At 37.9% G+C, this 27607-nt stretch overlaps 1 protein-coding gene across 1 annotated transcript in view; it reads left to right on the forward strand.

Moving 5' to 3' along the window:
- The window catches only part of hpse2 (heparanase 2), a 42384-nt gene that overhangs the window by 3373 nt on the left and 11404 nt on the right, over positions 1–27607 (forward strand). Inside the window, exons 3-9 of the mRNA XM_077614184.1 lie at positions 869–1030; positions 16311–16484; positions 17300–17471; positions 20609–20656; positions 25452–25545; positions 26678–26784; positions 26923–27037. Of these exons, the coding sequence (XP_077470310.1) occupies positions 869–1030; positions 16311–16484; positions 17300–17471; positions 20609–20656; positions 25452–25545; positions 26678–26784; positions 26923–27037 (872 nt within the window). The remainder of the gene's footprint in view (positions 1–868; positions 1031–16310; positions 16485–17299; positions 17472–20608; positions 20657–25451; positions 25546–26677; positions 26785–26922; positions 27038–27607) is intronic.

Here is a 27607-nt window from a genome sequence, read left to right on the forward strand (position 1 = left end):
CACTTTGATACTTTATACAAAAATAAGACATATAGTTACTGTAATTTGGAATTCTGTACCAGCACTTGGTTTTCTATGTACATGAAAGGAAAGCATAAGTGGCTGCCCACGGGTTGTGTGGTTGACACATCTGCCTCACACTCGGGATTGGAATGAGTGTTTCTGTCTGTGTGTTTGCACTTTGTGTGGGATTTCTTCAGGTACAGTGTTCCGGCTTCCTTCCACATTCCAAAAACATGATTATTTTGAACCAATTCAGAATATACTGTGCCTCCTGCCACGGATGACTCGTGGTGAAGAAAGGTGATATAAAATTAGTACTACTTGGGAAAATTACACGTCACCCTCAACGGAGTTGATTAACATCCTGTTTTTTTTTGGTGGTTTCCACTTTGTTGGGGGCTAAGTCACCACGTCGAGCTTTGTCTTGTACTTTTTGTATTTAGGCCGAGCTGTATGTGTTTCTTGATACGAGGTATTTTTGTTGTATCTTTTAGACATCCTGTGATCCCCTTCCAGGCAAATAAAATTTTATCCACGACATGACTCTTGCCACTGTCTGGCGCATTTGCGTCCCACGGTGTTTTCCATTGCAACAGAAATCATTAGGGTTTTCCAATGATAAAGCAAAAATCAAGATACAAAAGAAAATAAATTCCAAACTTATTTCACTGTCAGCATTATATTTGGACTTTTCCTGGGTTAAATGTTTTCCTGTTTTTCTTGGGGTTCCTCTGTGATTTGATTTGTTTTTCAAATGACATAATAGGCTGGGTAAATGCTCCCTTGGGATGTACTGTATGTCAACATGTTCTCACTGCACGCCTTAAAGATGTATTTTCCCTCTTTTTTGGCACTGGTCCTGCAGACATTGTGCACAGTGACATTGCAATGGACAAGCAGAATGGTTGTAAAGTGGCAAGTCACCCCGATATCATGCTGGAGCTGCAACGAGAGAAAGCAGCCAGTACCCATCTTATCCTGCTTAAGGAGCAAATATCCAACATCTACAGCAATGTAACAATAACAGGTAGGTGATCCCACGCTCACATGCATTTAAAGTATTAACCCTGCTTTCAGACAGTAATATCGTTTCCGTTGACGTGACACATTATAGACTTCAATGTATGCACCACACACCGAGAACTGAAAGAATGCCAATGTAAACCATCAGCTTTGAGAATTAGAAATGCAAATTGGAAAGGAGGAATGTGGAGATGGATAGAGGAGGAGTGTTGCAGTTCAGGCGAGTAAACAAACCAATGTTTATACTGGTTAGAGTTAACTCAAGTTGATCACAGAACTCCTGAGACCCCATTGGGTGGGCTGCCATTCTTGTCTTTTTTAAGATTGACTGGAGTGCAAAGTCGGAACTGCGAGAGATGAAAAATTTGTAGACTGTAGTCTACGGACGTATTCAAGTGACTTATGATGTGTTGCATCTTTAGTGGAAATCTCTGAGGATGAGGACTATCCATCTTGGAAAACCAGTTTGTTCACTACATCAATTTTTGGGCAACAGTTATTTTGTAAACCAAAAAAAAAAGAAAGAAACAAATGAAGATAAAATATATTTTAAATGGTTTTCCCGTTTCAGAAAAGAAAAATGTCCCCACAAATCAGTCTACTCCTGAATTTTCCCCCCAAATGCTTGAAAAATTGAAGGTCAGCTGTGTGTGAGCAATGAAAAATGGCAACACCAAATGAATAATTGACCGCAATTGTTTGTATTTGCTTGCTTCCCATTCTCAAAATCATGCACAAAGCAATGTGTTGAGAGTAAATGCATCCACAAGCTGTTTGGCAAGGCATACAGTGCTTGGAAAAGAAATTTTGATTCTTTGTGTTTCAAGTATTTTTAGTGCCTTCAAGTTCGAAAACCATTATTCAAATGAAAGCCCATTTACCATTTTAAATAACAAATCTTGGTGCAAGAAAATCCATAAATCACATGCATGTTTGTATGGAAGGGAAAAAGTATCATCCATATTCCCGAAAAAGATCGAATTGAATGAATTTTGGTTGGAGCAAACTTTAATACATTTTTCATGTTGAAAGTCAAACCAGAGACTTTGTGAGGGGTATCACTTAGTGTCAGACTGATTGTATATATTTATATTTTATTTTTATACAAAAGCAACAACAACAATGACCTGATCTAGTTTATTACAGATCAATTTTAAAGTGGAATAACCTCCAAAAATTTTAAAGGAAACTGATGCCTTTGTCTATTTCAGATCAGAGGCATTGGTGATTGACAAAGATAACTAAACAATAAATTCAACTACATTCATCCTCAATAATGCTTATCCTCAAAATGGTTGTGAGGGTGCAAGAGCATGTCCCAGCTAACTATGGGACTGAATAAAATCAATATTAATCATAAAATAATCTTTTTCGTTTACTTTCACCCCATATAATTTAGTATTTTTTTGTTAGATAATGAAATACAATTTCTTAGGAGAATGTGAATGAACATGAAAATGGAAAACTTTCTCTCAAGAGCAGCAAGCAGCTGTTTTGCCTTTCCTGTCAACCTTGAGGACAAATATGTACGTAATTATATATCTAATTCTCATCATATCCTTATGAGGTTGCATGATTTAACATGGTGATTCAAGGTGCATCTTGCAACACATTGTATTAAGCCTTCCCATATTTCACTGTACATTAGTAAAGATATTGGGGTAAAATATCTTGAAAGTGACGCCTGAGTAATGTGAACGTTTGGTCCGAGGTCAAATTATTACATGTAGCTTAACTCTGTGTAAATAGGCTTTCGTGTTAAGACCTCACATCTTTGTGGTGGAAAGAGTAATAAGGGTATGGGGCTTAAGGAAGGCATTTAAATATGGTCTGGTAACAATCAGCCAAGATCCTCTATGGAAGCACGTTTGTGTATGTGTAGCGTGTAGCGTGTATGCTGGTGACTGAGCAGGTGGTGTTTTTTTAAAGATCTTTGTTAACAGTCTTACTCCATCTCATTTCCACTCACCACTGTTTGACTTTTGACCCAGGCTTGTTAGAGCTATCAATAATGGTGTGGACACGTGCCCCCCACCCCTCAAACTGTTCTAAGCCTAGACAAGGTCACAGTCAGTGTCATCTTGTCTTTTTTATACCTTCCCCACCTAATTCCCTAATTACCAACTCATGTGTTTACTGTTATTGTAGTATTGTATATTGTGACTTCATGTGAAAGCCATGTTTATTTGACCCGCCTGGGTGTAGGTGGTCAATCTTCCAAACAGTCACATCAAAGGCTCTGTTGGTGTGTTTAAGGCTCAAGAGATAAACTTGAGGAATCTAAGGACTTATCTATATTTCCACATTGTCCATCAGTATTTCACCTAAAATAAATTTCCCAGCGGCAGAGGAACCTTTGAATCCCAAGTTGGGATAGGATGATATCTAGCAGTGTCCTACAGTTGCATAGTCTTAAGGCAACTGTAGGTAAACATTTTTCTTCACAATCTTGTTTGAATAATTACCTGCATGGTGTTGTTTTTGTCCCAATTTACAATGATGTCATCATGCACTTTGGATCCATTTACTGTGCAATTTTAAATGCACATGTTTTGCTGCATTACGTGCTTGAAGAGACCACTAGCACTACGCACACAAAAATGCTTGCGTTTACATCGCAGATGTGGCAATCAAGTATCAACGGACCGTGCCGCCAAAACTAGCATAAATACAAAGTAACCAACTAGTTAAATATATGGATACATATACACAGGTAAGTTTACTTATGAACGGAGCCGTATTCAAGCTGACTTCGGGCCAGAGGGGGACACCCTGAATTGGTGGCCAGCCAATCACAAGGCACAAGGAGACAAACAACCATTCATGCTCACGCTCATAGCTAGGGGCAATTTAGAGTGTCCAATCAATGCATCCAATGCATGTCTTTGGAATGTGGGAGGAAACCGGAGTACCCGGAGAAATCCCATGCAGGCCCGGGGAGAACATGCACACTGTGAGGCCGACGTGCTCACTACTCAGCTGCTGGGTTGTCCATGTGAATAAATATGTTTGCTATTCTTCTTAGAGGCTTTGATTAAAAGCAATATTTTCTTGTTGTGGGATGAGTCAGTAGTTGGCTTTATGTCATGGCAGTATGTTAGTCGGGATATCGTTTTTTCCCCTCATTCTTAGTCTTAGCTCACGTCGATGGCATTGTGTGAATGTTTAGAGCCTTTAATCAGCCATTAGCTATAACTAAACATTAGAGTGGTTCATCAGACACTAATACACACGCCTTGCTTGGTCTTTCAAGTGACTATGTGGTGACGTCACTGCTCGATGCATCGTTGCTGAGAAAAATTATCCATGACATAACGCCTGTAGGAAACACATCCCTCTTGCATAATGCACTGCCAGAAAACAGAACATATATGGTTTTAAATGTGCAAATTCTGTTTACCATAAAACAAAGTTAGAAATCCTAAGCGCCGTGTTTTCCCCATCACATCAACTTTCTTGACTATATGATCCTAGTTTTCTTTAAAAATATTTTTTAAATTGTACCTAACATACAGATTGTGCTTGTTTTATGAAACTTTAATGATTAAACACCATCATTTTTATATGTGTATTCATGAGAATTAAACATCTTAAAAAATGAGAAGTAGACCGACCTCCTGCATCTTGTGTTCCATCACTAATGTTCCACAGTATTAGATTCGATTTAAAGTTTAGCTTTTCAAGATGGTGATTACTTCATGTTTTGTTTACACTGTGCACATGGCCAGCACAGGTCCATATGTGAAGGATTTTTCTTGTTCAAATGAATAGCTACAGTGTTTAAATCACAGAGGGAAACAATAGAGTATGTACTGTAATTCCATGTGTTTGCAATGTACTCAGAGACAAGTGCCCTGCCACCTGCAAACAAATGGCATTTTAATTTCATGATGCATTGGATGTTTGAAACCATTGTTTGTCTTGACACTCATGCACTACATTTGTCTTGTGAGACCACATTTTGTGTCAGATAGCTTGTTGCTTGAATGCATTGAGCCAATTTTCTTTGGAGGCCTTAACTTTCTGCAGGAATTTTGGTACCTCATGTTTTTGTTTATAGTTGTATTTGCACTGTAAAGCCAGATGTAGCTAGGTTAACACGCCTGCTTTTTTAACATTATGCTTATATTTAACTTTTGTAACGGGGCTTTCATTCATAAAATCGAACGAAACCCAATATTGGTACACAAATACACATTGTATGTACCTGCACTGGTGAAAATATATGACTTTAATATTTAACATTGTGGACGTGTATAGGCTGCCATGTCTGAAATAATGTCATCAACTGGTGCTGACCGGAACTGGAGTTAAAATGCAAGTTGTACATTACTGGCGAATACTGCGCACTATTAGACCCTATGGAATTTAAAGAGTGATGGACTTAATCATTTTAATCGTTGACACCATGGCTGGGATGGAAGTTATGCAGAAGAACCTTAACAAAGAAGTGTACATAGCTTCTGTGATGAGAAAGAAGTCCACAAACACGTATCAAGGATGACGAAAGGAGGCTCTCACATATATTGAAATTGAATAGTTGGTCAGTGATGGTTTAGTGCCCCATTTGCATATACAGTGGTACATCTACTCACAAAATGAATTTGTACCATAAGTTAAGGAATATACGCACATTTAAATCATAACAAAGTTCAACTCTCACTCAGCACTGCTTATCTTTGTCATGATCTCTATTTGCTGGAGCCTCTTCCAGCTGAACTTTGGCGAAAGGTAGACTACACCTCAAACTGGTCACCAGACAGTCGTAGGGCATACACGGATACAGACAATCTTTCGCACCCATTTTCACACAACCTTTGAGTGGGATGCATCCCATGAAGCACGATACCATCAGTGACCTACTAGAACAAAGTTGGCAAGGTTAAAAGCGAGTGGGGGACCCAAACACAGGAGTAAAGAAATGAAAAAACTTTGGGTGTTTAAAACAAAAGTCTCTATTGTTCAAAAGTATCAAAGTACAAATAAAAAGTGAAATTTTGTAGTTGAGGCATTTTACAAATGCAGGGAACTTGTCGACGACACAAGCACACACACGACGGGTTAGGGGTTACGATGACCTGACAAATACTGGGAAAAAATGAGATCTTAGGTATACACAAAGACCAGTTACACCTGGTGAGCATGAAAGGTTCAAGAGACGCTAATGGGCAGGCACTCAAGGAAAACTCAGACAACAGGTGACACGAACAGAGAAATCACAAGTGACACTAAGGAGGGAGCAAACCCAAACAAAAGTTTATACATGCAGGGTTCTATTTTCATGAACTGCAGAAATTTAGAGCGGCTGAGTGGTTAGAGCGTCAGCCTCAAAGTGGGGGACATAGGTGCAAATCCAGATCGCTCCACCTGTGTGGAGTTTGCATGTTCTCCCAGGCCTGTGTGGGTTTTCCCCGGGTACTCCAGTTTCCTCCCACATTCCAAAGGAATGCATGGTAGGCTGATTGGACACTCTAAATTGCCCCTAGCTATGAGTGTGAGCGTGGATGGTTGTTTGTCTCCTTGTGCCCTGCGATTGGCTGGCCACCAATTCAGGGTGTCTCCTGCCTCTAGCCCGAAGTTAGCTGGGATAGGCTACCCCCCCCAACCCTAATGAGGATAAAGCGGTTCAGAAGATGAGATGAGACAACGCTAAGACAAGTGATGCAAAGTGTGTTTGGTTTTTTGGCAGTTATGCAGAATATACCTATTATGAGAGTGATGTACACGCCATGTATATATGAACATAGGTTTATGTATATCTTTAGTTGCGTTCTCACAAATCCATTGCCCTTGAGGATCAAGGAATGTTTTCTTTTCAGAGTTTTGTAAGACAAGATACCAACTAAAGTGAATTAGGGTTTATAAAACTACTGGTTTAATTGCTCATAATTTGTTGGATTTCATTGGGAGGCTTTTCTTTGTTGTTGTTGTTGTTTTGAAAATGTATTACATTTAACTCCAGAAAATGTTGCTTGCACAAGAGTTTGGCTTGTTTTCTGTCAGGCCGCTTGTGTATTCCGCTCTTTAATCCTCTTGTCTTCACACGGAGCATATGGTTGGTGGGATTGTTGGACCTTCTCAGAGGCCATCTATCACTCTGTGGTGTCCTGCTGAGTAGGAGTTTCACAGCCAGCTTTCCACTCTCAAACTGAAGGAGAAGATATATAGATTGAAAGAGAAGAGAGGGAAGGAATAAAACTGAGAAACATAAGGCAGTTGGGAAAGAGAAGAATATTTCAAGACAAATACAACTGTTGTATATTGTAAAGCAGCCAGGAAATGTGAATTCTCTGAATTTCAACTCTTTCCCATCAAAGGCCATTAAAATGAGTTTCAGTTTGTGCAAACAGCACTTTATGTACTAAATGTAAAAGTGCATTGCACAATTAACACTCGGTCATGGTGTGATTTTTGAGTGCAAATGGTTGTCTGCTGACTGGTGACCAGTTTAGGCTCCTGCACTCCTGACAAAGAAAAAAATGTGTTAAAAGTGGATGAATGGTTATCACATTTCTGTCAGAGTTGTATTTTAAATGTCAACAAATTAACAGAAACCGGCAGAGAGGCAAATTTAGTCTGTGATTTCCAGATTTAAAAAAAAATATCAACAATTATTTTTTTCCTCTTTACTGAATCACCAGTTTAATTATTTATAGCTTATAATTATGAAGGTTTGTAGCTACCTGATGGTAAAGAGGTTCACTCGCCTGACTTCAGTGCGGGCAGGCGGGGGCTCGATTCCCGCTGGTGGCGGTATGATTGTGAGTGTGAAAGGTCATCTGTCTCTCTGTGTGCCCTACGGCTGATTGGCGACCAGTCTATGGTGTAGTCTGAAGTCGGCTGAGATAGGCTCCAGCAAACTCCGCAACCCTTACGAGGATGCGCGGTATGGAAAATAAATGAATGGAGGCTTGTGTTTGTGTGTTAATTTTTGGTGTTCTGTTTAGTATTCAAAATGCCTAAGGTACTCTGCTATGATAGTAAAGAAACAGGATTCAAAAGAAACCCGTGAGGGTGTTGAGAAATTTGCCTCACTCAGAGGTGTGAAAAACAGAATAGAAAGAAGACTGACATTTTAAATGTTATTTTCTGCATGCATCCATTCCCAAAATGGAACATACAAGACACTTACGGAAGACTGAGAAAGCGAAGGATGCAAGCAAAACCTTTCACTATGAGAGGCTTGAGATGCCACCACTAAGCAAGAGCAGATGTTTGACTAACTTCACTCGGCTTTTCTATTCAAAGACAAAGTAGATAAAAAGTTAATCTGCAAGTTAAAGGTCCCGCTTGCAGCATTTATTGTCTATAGATCAAGATTAACTGAACAGATCATCCCTATTCTAAATTAATGCTACGTTGTCATGCAAAACTTTTAACCCTTGTCTTCTTGTTCATTATTATAATTGATGTCACCATTTGTTTCATCTTCTTGTGGCTTCTTACCCAAATAAAGCACAGCGTGTTGTTGTTTTAACTAAACCAAATTATTTTTTGGGAGGGAATAACGATAATAAACAACCCATCGGAATATTTAAAAGGGTAGTGATCTGGTGGGTGGCTGGGGTTGGATTGAGAAATGGGTATGTGCTTTGGTCAATGAGTGGTTTGAGTAGGATTTTATCTTAGCTTTTTTTTCAGTAGTGAATATAAATTGATTTCATCACAGTAAAAAAAAAAAGTTGGATTAAAATAACACTTAATGAATAACTTGGAATAATAAGTGAAGACATAACTGTAAAAAATGCTTTGTATTACTTAAACAAATACATTTATTAACATTATCCAATAACTTAAAAGATGAAAACATAACACAGTTGGCCGTTGTTATACATGTAATGTTTTGAGTGATATTTCAAAATATTAGTTAAAAAAACTCTCCTTTAAATATGCCCTTAAAATTGGTCATATTTCATATGATCCCCAAATGTTTCAATTTTTAAAATTGTGTCTGTGAAGGTATTATGATTATAATGCTACATGTCCACATACTCATTCTAGCACAATAGTTTCTTGTTATCCATTGTTCGTTGTTTCATCATTGATTTTCTTGATTAAATTACACTGTTCTAAAATACAAATTATTGTAAACAGTTTTTGCTGTTCTAAATTAATAAATCAATGATGAATGCATCCTGCCGATTTGAAAAAAGCAACAAACCAAAACATTGAATTTTTTTTTTTTTTAAGTTGCTTTTCAAACCTCGCACAAAAACAGATCATGCATAAAGTTAATTCTTTTGCAAATCAAATCTCATGTAGAGAGTGCAAAATGTCTGTAACCGGGTAAAAGAGGAATACCGAGCCAAAGTGTAAAGTTAATTTTGGTTCCAATTGGACCGAGTAACTTATTATAATGCATCCTTAACACTTGAATGTCAGGAAACTCATCAGAACCTCACAAGGAGCACATGGCTCCAGACCGTTATTTATTAAGGTATATAGTTGGAAAAATCTCAGTCTTTTTCTTCCGGAACATCTGGCCACAACATCAGTTAAAGCACAGGGCTAAGACCCATCATCATAAAGGCTTGCTGGAGAACCAAGGCCTGAGAGTGAGGAGTTAAAAGAGGCCCCTAAAGCAAGTTTTCCCCTAGCATGCTTTCAACACCTGCCTGAAATTTCACAAGATTTACTGTAATGCTCAATTTTTTTCCGTTAGCACACCGCACTTGAGCACTATGTTATCAATTTTACGTTGTAGTAAATTGAAATCTGTAATTGTATCTGTTATTAAAAAATATAATATTGAATGAAACTTTTTAAAAATTATTTTAAGTACGGAATTCATTGATAATAGTAAGAAAAACTTTTTAAATTCACTGATTACAATTTAAATGTCCCCTGTGCATAGTGAAGAATCCACCTTGTTTAACTTAAATACATATTCTAAAATGTCAAGAACATAAAATAGACTATACTCATTATGCTTTTTTACACAGAAACACTTTGTATTGTATTTGTATCAGAAGATCTTAATTATGTATTTTTTTTACACTAACCCTGAAAAGAAAGGCTGGTGCACCTAGTAAATTAATCTGGAATGTTGGAATGGACATTACTTTGAAGTCACTGAGCCTTCTCAGTGCGTTGCTCCTTTTAAAATATCATTACTTTTGTTGTGCAAGTCTCCTGCGTTGAGGCCCGGCGGATGAGTGGTTAGCGCATCAGCCTCACAGCGCTGGGGTCCTGGGTCCAAATCCAAGTCATTCCACCTGTGTGGAGTTTGGATGTTCTCCCCAAGCCTGCGTAGGTTTCCTCCGGGTACTCCGGTTTCCTCCCACATGACAAAAACATGCATGGTAGGCTGATTGGACACTGTAAATTGCCCCTAGGTATGGGTGTGAGTGTACATGGTTGTCCGTCTCCTTGTGCCCTGCGATCGGCTGGCCACCGATTCAGGGTGTCCCCTGCCTTTGGCCGGGAGTCAGTTGGGATAGGCTCCAGCACCCCCCGTGACCCTAATGAGGATAAAGCGCTACAGAAAATGAATGAATACTTGAGCCTAATTAACAAGGTATAAATTGCCATCTGCTGTTCAAATGAGCATATTATATTTTGGTTTTGGTTGGATTTGTTTTTTTTCTTACGGGCGGCCCAGAAGAAGGGTGGTTAGTGCGTCGGCCTCAAAGTCCTGGGTTTGAGGGTTGGATCCCAGGTGGATCCCCAGTGTGTGGCGTTTGCATGGTCTTCCCGGGCTTGTGTGGGTTTTCTCGGGGTACTCCGGTTTCCTCCCACATCCCAAAAAAAAAAAAAAAAATTGTACTATGTAACTACGGAAGTGGGCTATATATAAATGATGTATACTGTTGTAGGGAGGGCTATCAGTAGTTTAAAAATACTAAATGTTAACAATTTAGTAGTATGTCATGGGGCAATTTAGACGTTATGTTAGGCATGATTTCAGAAATAGCTACAATTGCTACTCCAGAAAAGGCATATAAATAAAATGCTAACTGGTACAATATGGTAAAATAGCCAATATTGTAATCAGGAAAAACAGAGTCCTCCATAGTTTTCAAGCCCTTACTCCATTTGGCCATTTCCTTAGAAAACACCAGCTTTTACAAGTTCATACTGCCTGTCAGTGACTACAGAATAATGTGGAGATTCTATTCAGAGGATGACGTGATGGTGGTTATTGTTTAAGAAATTTGGTATGGCATGTGTTTGCTTAACTACTATTGAGATCTGTTCCTCATCAATCTCATCAGTCACAAAGCCTGGGATCAAATCTAACATTTCTGAGTCCAGAATGTAACAGATGTCCACTAAACAGATGTTGTTCTTGCTGTTGTTAGGCTATTTGAACATGGGTAATTTAGAAGCATTTGGAAAGTAATCCCATAAAACATTCCTGATATGGATGCGTGCTGAATCAGCTGATCTGCATTCTCATGCAGGTCCTCCATAAAAAGTATTGCCAGATTAATTTTGTCCTAGGTCTTCGATGGTTATGGAGCAGACGTACGTACCTTGGCCACTGTTTTACTCTCTGCCTGCAGGACTGTTGTTTTCATTGCAATTTCAGAGCAATCAGTTTCCAATTATATCATTACCAGTTTGACGAGATGCTGCACAAGATAAAAGAGGGAAGCTTTACAACTACCGTTTTAAAAGGTGACGGCCATGCTAATTTCCTATAAATATGTCAGGTGTGGATTTTACAGCCCTCTATTGACTCTCTTATTGGAAATGTGTCACCTGCAAAGATCATACTTTATGTCTTTTCTAGTGGCCAGAATCAATGGAAAATTGTAATTCACGAATTTAAGTCAGTCGCGTGTCATCATTTGATGAGACATACATTTTTTCCTTCAAATGGATTTTGATATATGGCCGAATCAATTAATAAACATCAGTAAGCTTAAATGTCTACTATATTTTGTCTCACTGAGTGTTAAAGGGTAATATGAAAGGGTAATATTTTAATTCTTCTGTTATATAACGGAGCTTCTTCGAAACATCTGACATAGGTTGTATAACGTTAAACATAATCTCATGACTCACGTCGTTCCAGAGAGAAATATTCTGCCCAGTGTCAGAAACCTTCGTCTCAGTCACAAGTGTAGGTCCTACAAGAGGGTAAAGACCGAAATCACATTCACAAACAGCCCTAAATCCAAATATTTCTCTGAGCAAATCACTGACTAATTCTGTAGCATCTTTTAGCAGTATCTTTGGTTCAACAAAGCATCACTTTTTGAGGTATTGAATTTATATTCTGGTCATCCAAATATTATTTTTTTTCATTCATTTTGGTGTTAGCTTAAAAGCACGCTTGTAAAGTTATTACTTTTTTGTTACTAAACTACAGATCAATACCATAGGTAAAATCCAATAGCTTATGCTTTTAATTGAGTGGCTGTCACTTCACTACAGTCCTTCTTCTCTTTAAGAGGCAGCTCATGTTATAGTGTCCAAGTCTCTGTGTTTAATTTAAATGTCAAGGGCAGAGACCGTTAACATACCATATTGTCTAGCTCATATGTCCTGTGTCGTCTCACGCTGGGCACTTCGTTGATGTACAAAGTCAAGTTTAGTCACTGCAAATTACAAATCAAGTTTTTTTTGCTTACTTTAACGCACACATATACACACACTCAAGTCGCCCCCTTTCTGTTATGAAAATGAAAAACATGTGCTTACCTCACATCTTGCATTCTTTTAATATACCGAGGTGGTTTGACCTGATTGGTTTGACTGGAATGGATCTTAGCTATATGAAAGAACTCCCTACACTGTGTTAGCTGTTGGTAATATGCTTGTGGAGTCCCATGGAACTGTATTGGAAGCACATGTTGCCCTCTCTGCTACTCTTAACACGCAGTGTCAAGTTAACATAATGTGATTGACTGCATCTGTAGCTTTTGATGCAATGGCTGTAACAGTATATCAATGTGGCGTTGGCTATGGTAGATGAACCATCACATTGCATTGTATTGAAAGATTTTCTGCATTTCCGTCATGTCTTGCCTTTTTTGTTGAAGCTGAAACTGATGAAAATGAATTTATCGGTTAAATCTATTGGTTATTTGCCAAGGCTAACCCTTTCCAGCAGAGACAATTGTACTTTATCATCCATAGGACATTTAGTTTCAGAATTCTACTTTTTCATCAATAGGACACTTCGTCTCACTTCATGTATACTTCCAGATGGGAATGTCCAAGCAATCTTTGATGGCTTGTAAACAAATGTGTTACTACACCTTGAAGCACTCCTGGAAAGGTTTTATGGGATTCTTCACAGCACGCTTGTCATGGCCATATTGATTTTGCAAATGCCTTCATATCTCCTTAAGGTTGGGAAAGAGCTAGGTGAACTGAGTTAGGCTTTCACTCGCTTTTTTCATTGACACATTCGGCATATTTTAGTTTTTTTAAGTGAGAGGTGGTTCATGCCGGTGGTATTGAATAATTCCTTGTTTATTACAACAGCAGTGATTGTGCACAAGTGTCTGCTTCTGTTTGCATACAAGACCAATATCTTTCCGCTATGGTCGAGGAAATTTGGAGAGCTGCAGAAATCAGTCGAGACATGTGCTGCTGCTACTTTACATGACTGGTCTTTCAATTGGATCGACAGCGTGACATGATCCAGACTTTACTCTCTTTCCCTCACACAGAGGCACATGCACACAAATCCAGCTTTCTGTGGTTGTCCTTTTTTTCTTGGACCTTCACCAATAGTTTGAAAACTTAGTGGTCTACTGAGGACACCACAAATTCTCAGACAGGCCTTTATTGTGTAACAGGAATGTGCAATAATCTTTTTACACATTTTTTAAAGAAAACTAATGATTGTTACATTTTGACTGTAATTGAGTGTCATTTGTTACTCCCCGATCAGAAATGGCAGTTTTATGTTGGCTCGATTAAGTGCTTCTGTCTTTGTTTGTGCAACACTTCATCATTTGTATTGCTCCTTCCCTGAAGAATGATACACTTAAGCTTCACTATAGTATAGCACCGAGTAAAGTATTTATCAACTTTATATGATCACTGATTCACATTTGCAGAGGTGAATAAGGAATATGTCCAATGCACCTGTGCACAAATCTACTCTTGTCTGACCAAGATAGCATATTTGTGCCTTGTGGGTTCTCAGTTGTGTATGGGCAAACACGTTTATGTTAGCCCCAAGTGTGGGTGGAGTACTCCAGCATTGTTCTTCTTTTGCAAGAGAGCAAATGATGCCCTGCTCTTGGCAGGCGACAAATGAGAGCTCCACTTCACTCGCCGGTAACAATATCCCTTGTCTTCAGGCTATAGTAGCTGTTGTCTGTGCACTCAGCCAAACAGAAACTATAGCAAATGTTCACCAGCAGTCTAACCAAGGATTAACGACCATTAAAAAAGATAGCTTGTTCCCAGGGAATCAAGTTAGTGTCTGTCCTATATACTCATCAATGCGTGTGAACTTACATTTGAGAGGTCCAGTTTGACGACTTATGCCATGGAAAATGTATTTGCATATCTTATTTATTTAGATGACTTGATTAATAATTTTCTTATCTTTTTCATATATAATTCATACTTATTTGGTATACTGTTATCATTTTTAAATGGTGTAATTTTTTAAATCTTGAAACGTTTGGAATTAATTAAAGATTTTCCATATTAAATATTTATCTACTTACGAAACACCCAAGGCCATTTAGTGTTAATGTTGGGTTTTGTTATTTCAATAGAATAGTTTGGAGTAGAATATGACTTTCGTGGCCCAATAATGGCAAAAATCTGGGTTTATAGCAACACACTAGCGCTAAATTGGATTGTTTTTCTGTGTAACACATTAACCAAAACAGGCAAGGCGCTTGAGCAGAATGACAATAGCACTGTATGTGTTTGTATGAAAATATACCATATTAAATTGGTAGATGTGTTTGTAAAATTTAGTCAGTTCATTGTGTGTCGCAAAGATCTATAAATATCAAGTCTCAACACTATCAGTCTAGAGTTTATACTATGCACTGTGGATGGATCTATTGTACCTGTTATCCTCTATCATTTATATTACTACTGAATCAATCTTCTATCATTTATATTACTACTGAATCAATCTTGTAATTTGTTTTCCTTTGCTTAGTAATACTTGAAGCATTGTGTTGAATTCATGTATTTTTTTTTGCACTTCACTACATTAAATAGAAACGCAGTTGTACTACCAGGTATTCTGAATGAAATTGAAATAGCCTCTGCATATTGATTAATAATAATGATTAATTAAATAAGGTTACAGCTGTGCAAGACTGGTCTTTTTTTTTGTTTTTCTGCATCCCTTATTCAACTTTATTTTCAGACTGTCTTGGCAGTTAAACAAAATATTACTTTTTAACATTTGCTTTGGCAAATAATTGATTTAAAATTGGGAAAAATCATTGGTGAACTGACGGTTTTTGACCTTGTACTTGATTTGTATTTCTGCTTTCTTCTTGACCTTTGTGTGTCATAAATGTGCACTAGACTACCTAGAGTGAAGAATCGTGAGACATGTTCAATCGACAACTTTGGAATGATTTTCACACAACCAGTTGCCTGTAAAAGATCATTTTCAATCCACTGTGCTTTTTCTTCATTTCACAATTTGGCAAGTTCAGCTGGTGTGGAACACGCCGCCGAAGGCAGCATGTAATCAAAAACAGAGTAGTCAAGAGATAGGGTCACAAGTCACGGTAACATTTACATTATTGTAATAACTCAAACAGATCAAATTTCAAAACAAACGTATGCAACCTCTCTGTATCACTTATGGGGCAAACATATTTTGTCTAGTCAGCATTTACTGCCAAGGAGCTGTGTGCATAATCTGCAGTGGGTTAAAACACATCTGGCATCTCCCTGAAATTCCTTCATGAGGAGAGGATTCTGATTTGCATCTGAACAAATTTGCATTCAAGCACATTACAACTTGAGGCGCAGTGAAACTGTCCCATACAGCAATTGATGTTCTGGATTCTTGTCTGAATCAAGTTGTATTACTTACATGCACAATTAATAGGGTTACAGATACTAGAGCAATATATTTGCCTGGTTTTATTAACAGCAGCATGGGTTCAGTGATAGTGTCAATGTGGGTGGGAATGGTTCTCCATCTGTGCATTTGCACCGTGACTGAGTAGTGACCAAGTTAGGGTGTGGTCTGCTGGGTTATTTTCCAGCTCCGCGCAAACCTGAAGAGTATAAGTATATTGTTGAACAATCATGAATATGATTTGTTGATGTTGCTACATTGGAGGCATTCAAAATATCAAAGTTACAACTGCTTTGTGGTTTTCTCCCAGCCAGATCTTTAGACAAATTGTACAACTTTGCCGACTGTGCTGGTCTGCACCTAATCCTGGGCCTCAACGCGCTGCACAGAAACCACGACAACTCCTGGAACACTTCCTCCACGCTTAACCTCCTCAAGTACAGCGCTGGCAAGAAATACAACGTTTCGTGGGAGTTAGGCAACGGTCAGTGCATTGCTCAGAGATGATACCAGTATATTACTTTTTCAGAGTAAGAGTTCCATGCTGAATCAGGGTAGAGGAACTTCTGTAGATTATGCAAATTTCTCCATTGTGTAACAAAAAAAAGTTATCGTGAGGACCATATTTATGAATTCATTCTTAGTATATTCAAATATGTTATACTTATTTACTGCTCAATAGAGAGCATACTTTCGTTTCTGGGTGATAATCTACGTCTTTTTCATCAAGTGGAAAAAGTAAAACACATGGTATTCTGGTCTCCTCCATTATAAGCATGACAGTTTCATGTTGAACACTTGAGTGAACCTTGAGGCACATTTTTCCTTCCACTTTATTTTCATCTGTCATGAAGTTCCTCCTCCAGTCGTTTATATTTCAGTATTTTCATCTTTCGAACCGTGCAGAATCCATTGATTCAACCATGTCAAACCTTTGAGTGAAGACGTTCACCGTAGCATGATCAGACTGATTGTGCAGAAATAGTGAACATTTGTAGAGGGAAACCGCATAGGTTGTTGCTTGTAAAACAGTCAGCACTAAAACTCATAAACAGATAGTGTAGATTTGGAGACAGATAAAAATGTTCTCGAGAGGAGCGCTTTAATGGCGTGTTCAGTTTACTTTCCTTTTGGGTAACAACCGTTGCACTTGTTTGCTTTGTTTTCCCCGGACATGAGTTAACCTATTCCTTGGTATTGAATTGCTTTTATTGCTCTATTTTTATAAGCTCAACTTAAGGAGAGCAAAATGCAAAAATACTGTAACCTTTTTCTTAACTTTAACCTTTCTCTTCCTAGAGCCCAATGCCTACCGCAGCATGGTGGGCCGCGCAATTAACAGCACGCAGCTGGCTCAGGACTACACCGAGCTGCGGACCCTGCTGCAGTCCGTGCGCTACTATAACCGAGCTCATGTTTACGGCCCAAACACAGGAAGACCACGCAGGAATGCTATTCTACTGCTAGATGGGTCAGTTGAGATCACGCACACTACGGCAAAATTTCACTAGCCTTCATAAAGTACATTTGCACAACCAGTTGCACACATTCAGTGTTTATAGGTTTTCACTGGGCCTATTTGAGTGTCTCAGGCTAAGTTATATCATGTCAACCTAAATGAGGTGTCCTCCGATTTACAGCGTGTCGACACAACTTCTCACCTGCCTGTCACTCCACCCGTTTAAATTTAGGCTGTAGGATTATCTAACTTTATTATGTTTAACCACAACAGCTTAATTCATTAATTTATGTTCTCACTTTCGACATGAGGGGGGGAAAAGGCAAACTATACTGCTCGTCTTATAGTGCTGTTTTATTTTAGGCAAATAATACATAGTATATACCCTTGGAAAATGGAGTCTCTTAAGCAAGCCTGTCTAATCATTTGATTTGTTAGTACTTGTCACACACACTTTTAATAAGAAAGTTCAAATCTAGAATGATGTAAATCAAACTTTAGACGTTGTTTAATGATTTAAAAAAGGAAAAAGAAATCACACGTGACAGCACAGTGGTCGAGTGGTTACCGCGTCAGCCTCACAGTTCTGAGATCGAGGATTCAATCTCAGGATCGGACTTTTCTGTGTAGAGTTGTCATGTTCTCCCCGGAGTGGGTTTTCTCCGGGTACTCCAGTTTCCTCCCACATCCCAAAAACATGCACGCTAGGCTTTTAAAACACTTAAAATCGTGTGCGGTCGATTGGTCGCCGGTCTTTTGGTCGCCGGTCTTTTGGTCGCTGTCTTTTGGTCGCTGTCTTTTGGTCGCCGGTCTTTTGGTCGCTGTCTTTTGGTCGCCCCGACCGCGACAACGGGCGACCAAAAGACAGCGACCAAAAGACCGACGACCAAAAGACCGGCGACAAAACAAGATAAAAAGATGATAAAAAAATAAAATAAAAAACTATGAAAAGCATCTTAAACAGATACAATTAAAGCCATTCTTTAGTTGTGCAGTATTTTATCCTCGATGAGGCCAACATAATTTAATGCTATGGTGTCTATTGTAGAAACAGCTTTTCTATTTCATATCTAATCTAATGTAAAAAAAAAATCTGATCCTTCTCTCATATTTGATTTTGACACCCAGCTTTGTTGCTTCACAGTCCATGAACATAAAACATGACTAAATAAGAACACAATGTTTATCAAACACCCTGTGTGTTACTCATCTGTGTGGTTTAATGACAGAAAGTATCAAAACAGATTGATGTGCCCACCATGCTGGGATTAAAATCCAAATTGCTTTAAGAGAAACAAATAGTTCCTGGGGAATATTGTGAACAATGAATGTTTCTGCTCTGCTGTGGTAAAATGTCACAGCTGTGACCATTCATTTATGAGGGCTTTCTAACGACCAAATGAGTGCAGAGGAAAGATTGCACTGTGTATCGCTAGGCTTTAACTTGCGTTGTTAAATAAACAATTGGAACCACAATAAAACTCGCAAAGTTAAACGGCATAGTAAAACCGTAATAAAATCATGTCTGCAGATAAACACAGAAAGATTTTAACATCTGAGCATATCTCAGCCTAAATCTGTCTCTTCTCTGCAGCCACCCTCATTTTGACAGGTATTTGGAAGAGAGCAATTTCATACAAGCCTCCCTTTGCTCGAGATACTTTGATCAGTGAGGACCTTAGGAAGAGCAGCTGTTAATTTTCGGCATGTTAAATTTAATTGCAAATAAAAAAACACACATTTGAGTGGCAGGTGAGCAGTTGGGGGCAGGAGGGATGTGCAGAATGAAGGTAAGAACCGGAGCTGTACGATGGTGAAGCAGGCAGGGGAGTCTCCTTTGGTCATGTGTGTCACATTTCATGGAGGGGTAATTCTTGTGTGTTTGACACTCTTACGAGGGCTGTTCTGGTGTCAGAAAGCTTAACGTTGATTTAAACTCTAAGCCGCTAACTATCCAAATAGCCAAGCTGGACAGACTAAACAAGCCTTTGCGGCGAAAGTTGTGTTTCCCTGATGTTTAGAAATACACTTTCAAGCATGTCAGACAAGCTATTATGCCCCAAATATGGAGCCATTAGTGTCAGATGGAAGGTAACCATAAATACTCTCACCAAAACACAGGCACTTTAGGATGATATCAAATAAATGTTTTAGGCCTTTTTGTAAAAGGGCCGAATAATTATTATATTTAATTTATTTAGTATTTGATAAAAATGTACACAATTTCTATATTATTTTCAAGTTGTTATCTTAAGCACAAACGTAAATCACCATTTGAGGAAGTATATATAAAATAGATTGAAGACATTTTCGTGTTTATTTTGTAGTATATGCATATTTTATGGGTTCTGGACTTAATAGGGAAAGACAAAACATTTATCATGCAAGTCAGTAGGAAAGAAAAATTTTAAATACAAATGCCGGTGTAGTTTTAGCTGATCAAATAGGAACATACCAGATCATCTGCCATTTCTTGTGATGTCATTAATAGTTACATCCAAAGTCAATATACAAACTAACACATTTTACACTCGATTCGAGTACTCAACGTGGTGGGAAATTGGACCTGATCACATTTTCAAAGGAGCGGAATCATATAGAAATAGAAAATGGAATGATTCAGGGACATTCCCAAAAAATTTAATTTTGTATTAGGCAACATCACAAAGCAGGCGAAACAAGTAGAAGTAAAAGCAACTTGTAGCATACTGTTCTAGGTAGTTGTCGCAGAAAGCTAACACTCAAATAGACTATTACAAAAGTGATCGTGTCTCCAATATGGATACATTTCAAAGTCGAAAAATGAGAGAGTGAAACAGTAACGTGCAAGTAGTGGAAAATTACCATTTGGCTCAGCAGAAAGAATAGAACTGTCTTTAACACATCCAATTTAAATAATTCTCTCCCACCCCATATAAATCGGTGCAAAATGTACCCTGCTTTTCTCTTGTAAACATTCTAAAGCTCCTGGAAGCAATTGAGTGTTTTTAAAGGATTCAGAATTACCAATTCCCTTATTAAATGCTCTCTCATTTAGAGTAGAGGTACTTTATTGCTCTCGCATAGAAACCTTTCCCGAGGAAGAATCAGCATGATTAAATTCTCTTCGGAATCCTTTTGCTCAAATTGTTGTTTTTCCTCATTTCCAGATTCATGAAAGATGCTGGCTCAGTTATTGATGCAGTTACGTGGCAACAGTAGGTATTTTACCCCTTTATTTCACTTCTGACCATCTTTGAAAGTGAGCAAATGCACATTCTATTCCTTTGACTTGCTTTCCATGTCTTCTATTGGACTTTCCAAAATCCATCCACCCATTTTCCTGACCACTTATCCTTCTCAGGGTCATGGCTCATGAGGTGCTGAAGCTTACCTCAACTGATTTGGGGCCTAAATGGGAACTCACCCTCAATTGGTGACTAGTCAGTCACAGGGGAAATGCCTTTCACACGTTAACAGTCTTGCCATCACTGGGTGGAAATTGATCACACACTACCTGAAGTCAGGCAAATGTACCACTACACGATCAGTGATGCTTACATGATCCCTTTTTAAGTGTTGAATATTCAAAGGCACCACACACATCCATTCATTCTCTACAAAGCTAATGAGGATGAAGCGTTTCAGAAAATGAGATGAGATGAGATGGGATGATTTGATACTGGCGGCCCGGTGGACGAGTGGTTGGCATTTTGGTGTCACAGTTCTTGGTTCGGGGGTTTGATCCAGGTCACTCCGCACTATGTGGAGTTTTCATGTTTTCCCCAGGCTTACATGGCTTTTCTCTAGATATGCCCCCAGGTATGAGGGTGAGTATGTATGGTTGTCCATCTTGTGCCATGATTGGCTGTCCACCAATTCATGGTGTCCCCTGCCTGGTTCCCATAGTTATTTGGGATAGGCTCCAGGAACCCACGCAAACTTTGTGAGGATAAGCGGTTTGGAAAATGAATGAATGATACGATCTGGAAACCCAATGATAAATAGCCTTGCAACAGCTGGTACACAGCCAGAAAACTGGTGTAACTACGTATCACTGATGGGTTTTGTATTGATTTTAATCCCTGCTATCAATATAGTGCTCGTATTTCCCACCTTAGCGGGCTAATGCCGAGTCAAATTGTTTTGTCATCACATCTCTACTTTTAACACTAGTATTAAAAGGTTGAGGCACATCGGGAAGGCATTGTGAGAAAGGGGAAAAAAATCAACAGGATGGATTAAATTAGTAACACCTGTCATTTGCCTATTGCAAACATTCTAGGAATGCATACAAATCTATCAAACTCTTGTCTTTTTGCACAATGTAGAACACGCAGACCCACCTAGCATGAACGTACAGTCAGTGAGGTGAAAGTTCAGTCTAATTAGAAGAAACGGAAGGAGGAAGGGCTTGTCAGTACGTCTTAGAAAAACACCACCCACACTGTTAAAATAAAACCATATGTTCCAGCTCATTCTCCCCGTCATTTAGCCAGTTTTATACTGGAGCTCTAGATTTCAGTTTAACTGGCCTGCATGACAGAATCTCTCCAGTCTACAAGAAGACATAAAGTAATACATTCTGAGACCTTTCATTAACAAGTCTGTGGTGTATCCTGCAAATCTTGGACTATGCCTTCAAATGACATGTTCTTTAGAACACCCTCTTTTTTTATTTCCTGTGAGGCGTACTTTTCACATAACAGTTGAACATTTGAAGCAATTTGTCAATCAGACAGGTTTTCTGTCATCAAGTTATTTGTTTAGTACTAATTCTTTCCAGGTACAGTGGTACTTCGACATACGAGTGCCCCGACATACAAGCAATTTGAGATACGAGTAAAATTTTGAGCAGATATTTATCTTGAGATACAAGACAAATTTTGATATACGAGCAGACAGCGGACGTGAGATGCTGCTCATAAGAACATCATGGGCACTGTCTCTCTCCCCGCAACTCCCTCGTGTAATGTCTCTGTGGTCGCAACTCCCTCTTTGTATTGTCTCTGTGAGCACTGGGCGGAGCGTTGCACTTTTTCAGTGTTTTTTTTCTTCCCGTTAGTCAGTGCAAATGGCGTATATACTACTTCTTGTTGCCAAGTGGTCGTGCGTTATCCTATTGTGTGGACATTAGTGTGCATCATTTTGGGAATATTTTGAAGGGAATACAAACTCAAACCCTCGATATTGACTGAAAGTCAGTTTGGAGGCGGGGCAAATAGAGCCAACCCGGCCGGGAGAAGAAAGGTATCAAAATGTCAAACAAAATTAAGTTTAGTGTTAGGTTAGATTAAATTTTTTTTTGTGTGTCTGCATCGTAATCCAAGTTCATTTAAATTTGCTTATGTTATGGTACAAGCGGGTTGCCATGCAAGATGTTTGTCGTTAGTTCATTTCTATGGGAAACGTTCGTTTGAGTTACGAGAAAATCGACATATGAGCTCAGTCTTAGAACGCATTAAGCTCGTATCTCAAGGTACCACTGTATTATATAATACAAGGTGGATGTCAACACTTTAAATTCGTAAGACATAAAAATTGTCATGTTTTTAACAATTATTTTCCGTACAGAATATTCAAACAGTAGTTTTAAGCCTTTTTTATGTGAGCTCTAACTTGCGTAACACAATTGTGATTTAACCTGTTTTTCTCTTTGTAAAACTCTTATTTTGGTATTTGGTCAGATAAATTGACGACTGCTAAGGTTGAATGAAATTTTAGCAATTGGGTTTTTTACTTTTTTCCCCTCCCAAAAGTTTCTTAAATATTTACTGTTTAAGACACTGACAGTAAGGTAACCTCAAGTGACCTGGTGAACTGATACATTCAGGTGTTTAATGGCTTTCGCCTTAAATCTGACAGGCTAGGCACCAGTACCCTGAGGCTATAGCTAGGAAATGTGTGAAAAATAGATGGAATTTGAAGTATTTATTTGAGTTCATTGTTTGGACATTTCCATTTGTAGGAAATCATCAACTGTATTTTTATGATAAAAATCCATTTGACTATGTGTGACTAAAATCCATAATGTTAGTTACATATTTTATTGAAGGAAGTACATTTAAAAAGCTTCTAAACATCACCTAGAGTGCAGAATACTCTCCCAATCAGTGGCCTACATTTAATTAGGCCCTCTGACCTTGTTTAGTTTTGACTGCTGCATTCCAGTCTGGGCTTGTGAAAATATGAGCCAAAAAAGTGAATGGGACAAATTTGCTTCCCATTTGCTGTGTGGAGGCCCCGAGTAGAGCAAACTTGATCTGTGTCCTAATTGCAAGCAGTAGTGCATTAGTGCTGTCTACATGAGAGTCGGGAGTGCAGTGCATTCTTAGCATGTATTTGCTCTATTTTTTTTAGTCATGCCAAGGAAACAAATCCAAAAGAATGTACAAGTAAATGAATTTAATAACAACAGCTGTTAACCGAATGTTGCAGGAGTCAAATAACTAATATGATAAAATTGACAAAAGCAGACACAAATATATCAATTCCTCAATTTTATATAGCATTGAGTAGGTGTACTCTAACTTTACAAATGACGTGTTGCTCTTTTTTGTCGTTTCTGTAAATTTTTTTCCCTCTATTTAACATTTTGATTTAGTTTAGCCCTAGTGTGAAAAGAGCGCTGTGCATCTGGCTACAGATGAGCCATATTTCTCAGGTTAGCACACGTGCCCCCTGCCAATGATGTTTGTGTTATTGAACCAAACTCTAATTAAGAGTGATTACAGAAATGTGAGAGAAACCACACGGATAAAAACATGTCAATGAAAATCCAACAATTGGTCACATGTGAAGTTAAAGCTCTTCCAACATAAAGAAGTTTGAAAGCCAAGAATTCTTTGATGTTAAAATACTGCTAATGAGCCCTTTTCCCTGTGCTCCGCTGGCTTCATTAACATTGTCAACTTGATTTATGTATCCTGTGACTGAGGAATTAACATCATTTTTGGGCTCTTTCTTTAGTTCTAAAATAAAAGAATGGTTAGTAATTGGTATCTTAAAAAAAGCTTAAATTAAATGAGTTCATCTACACAGTATTCTGTTTGTTGTCATTATGATCCGAAGAGAATAAACTGTTTCATAAATTATGTTGTTCATGAACAGGTAGAAAGCTGCTTGTTATCATTCCACTAAGTTTATTCATTTTCTATACAACATACATATTGATGAATCCCAGCTGCCTCTGGACAGGAGGTGGGGGACTCCCTGAACTGGTTGCCAGATAATCGCTGGGCACGTATAGAAAAACAACTATTCTCGCACACACTCATACGCATTTTGGGTGTTTAATTAGTCTACCATGCATGTTTTTAGGATGTGTGAGGAAACAGAAGTGAACAGAGAAATTTCACTCAGACCTGGGGAGCGTGTGATTAGCACATCTGCCTCACTGTCCTCACAGAAATCAAGGGTTCCATCCCCGGTGGGTAACTGTCCCCTGTCTGCTGCCCGTAGTTGACTGGGTTAGGCCCTGGCAGACCAACAATCCTCATGATGATGAGTGTAACAGAAAATGTGAGTGATTATTCAAAAGCTTAGGATTGGCCAAAAGATTAAACTACTTGGTTACCAGGATGGGAAAAAAATAAGTCAAACATGGATCTTGCAAAGCTGTGAAATTCTTTAAACTCATTGGCTACCATTGACGACGAACGATCTTTGGACAAACATCCACAATCACATGCTGAAGAACCTTCCTTTTTTAGCTGCAATTTGAAACCTCATTTCAACAGTGCAAATTCATTACCTTGTCCCACAACTTCACTTGAAGTTCGTCACAGTTGGGCAAATTTTGACCTTGTAAAATTATACTACAACTCCTTTTCTCGAAATTGCATTCCAAGATTAGTGCTGGTAACGAAATGTTAAGTCAAAATGTCATGTCAAACTAATCACAAATCCAATGAACAAGTTCACTACTTTGAATTATTTTCTAAATATGAGACTTCATATAAAAAGAAGCTTGGAAACGTTTAATATATTTGTGTATTTGTATGTGTTCCACAGTTATTTCCAGGATGGAAGAGTGAAAAAAGTGGAAGATTTCTTAAAAACACGTTTGTTGGATACACTGAGAGAACAGATCACTAAGGTTTCCAAGGTACAACTAGTTCTGAAAAGTTGGTTGGTTGGAATGGTTTGCATATTAAAGCTTGGAATTTCCAAATCTAAATATGAAAAGGGTTGCTAGCTTTTTTTTGTATATGTGTGTATATATATATATATATATATATATATATATATATATATATATATATATATATATATACACATATATATATATATATATATATATATATATATATATATATATATATATATATACACACATATATATACACACATATATATATATATATATATATGTATATATATGTGTACATATGTATACATATGTATATATGTATATATATATATACACACATATATGTATATATATACAGATATATACATAGTTTTTTATCCTTACATATTTGCTCTATGAGTGGGTATATATATATATATATATATATATATATATATATATATATATATATACACACACACATATATACATAGTTTTTTTATGCTTACATATTTGCTCTATGAGTGGGTTAGACAGGCTATCTTTGGGTGAAATATACCTTATTTTCCATAAGTTTTGACTGCCTTATTTTTAGTTTAAGGCTCTAATGAGGGTAAAGCCTCAAAATGTAATTAACATTTAAGCTTCTGCTTTAGAACATTAACAAAAAAATGATTTTCCGTCGGCAAAATTATCTTACCATGTACTTACATTTTTGGGCAAAGAGAATGATGTAGATGTTCTCAAGTTCTTTTCCCTAAATAGACCTGGTGCTCCATTAGGCCAACTTTTTTCTCCCATCAGAAAAAAGGTAGTACTACTCATAATTATTTCAGTGGAAATGCACCAGAGGAGAGCTGTAATTTTGGAGCGTGTTTGAATTATGATGTTAACCAGAACAGCAACACCAAACCATGTTAACAATTGTTCAGAATAAATCAAGTGGAAACTTGCACCTAGCAATTCAAATGAACTAAATTTTTTAAAAGACTTTTAATAGAGATGAGTGCTCTACCAACCAACCTTTCGCAATTTTATTGGCCCACAACATTGTGTTTTTACAGTGCCTACATTTGGAAAATGCTGATGATATAACAATACTTCGGAACAACACAAAAATACATGTTTGAAAGAAGGTATTTAGACCTCTGTGTCCATTTTTTGTCAGGTGGTGAGCACACACGCACCTGGTAAGAAGTTGTGGCTGGGTGGACTGGGTCCGGCATGGTCAGGAGGGATCAACAATCTCTCGGACACATTCGCAGCTGCTTTCCTGTCAGTAATGTTCTTTGCATCATGTAGCTTCCGGAAATGGACTGTCAGTATAGCATAATCATGAATGAATTACCAACATGTTTGACCAACTTTGGGAAGACATTTCTATATTATTTAATCATGTGTCTCGTATACCAGGTGGGCCAACACGCTGGGAATGGCTGCAGTTCACGGAATTGATGTTGTTTTGCGTCACTCGTTCTTTGATTATGGATATACACATCTCGTGGACCAGCATTTTAACCCTTTACCGGTAAGTTGATCCTCATCAGAACAACGCCGGTTCAAATATGCACCTAGACACTCCTCTTTTTCTGACTTATGCCAATGAAATATTTTTGATGAAATTTTCATTCTGACATGAATATATGCACCAACTGCAAAAATGATCATTCCCAGATGATAGTTCACTGGCAGCCAAATCATCTTCAGGGCATATCAGAAAGTGTATTGGGTGGACATTTGCAAAAGTCAGCAAAGTATTACTTGATTTGTTTTTGTTTGTTTTGTTTTTTTAGGATATTTAATAATGGGGTAAATTTTTGTATTCTTTGCAACTATCCTCAGACTCAACTATCATCAATATATTCTTGATTTGGTTTATTTCTTTATTATTTTAAGACGGTGTGAAAATCCACATTTATTCAATCATTTATTCCTTCAACATTCATTTGTGTATATTGTTGGAGTTGTTTGACAGCCACATAATTAGGACAAAACACATTGTGAATTTCTAGTGTATAAGGTTTTGCCAAACTGGACCACTTAAACTTTTGATTCATGATACCTAATCAAATGAGTTGCAACAATATGTTTCTTGAGT

Source organism: Stigmatopora argus, chromosome 11, assembly GCF_051989625.1.
Source record: "Stigmatopora argus isolate UIUO_Sarg chromosome 11, RoL_Sarg_1.0, whole genome shotgun sequence".
NCBI classification, from domain to species: Eukaryota; Metazoa; Chordata; class Actinopteri; order Syngnathiformes; family Syngnathidae; genus Stigmatopora; species Stigmatopora argus.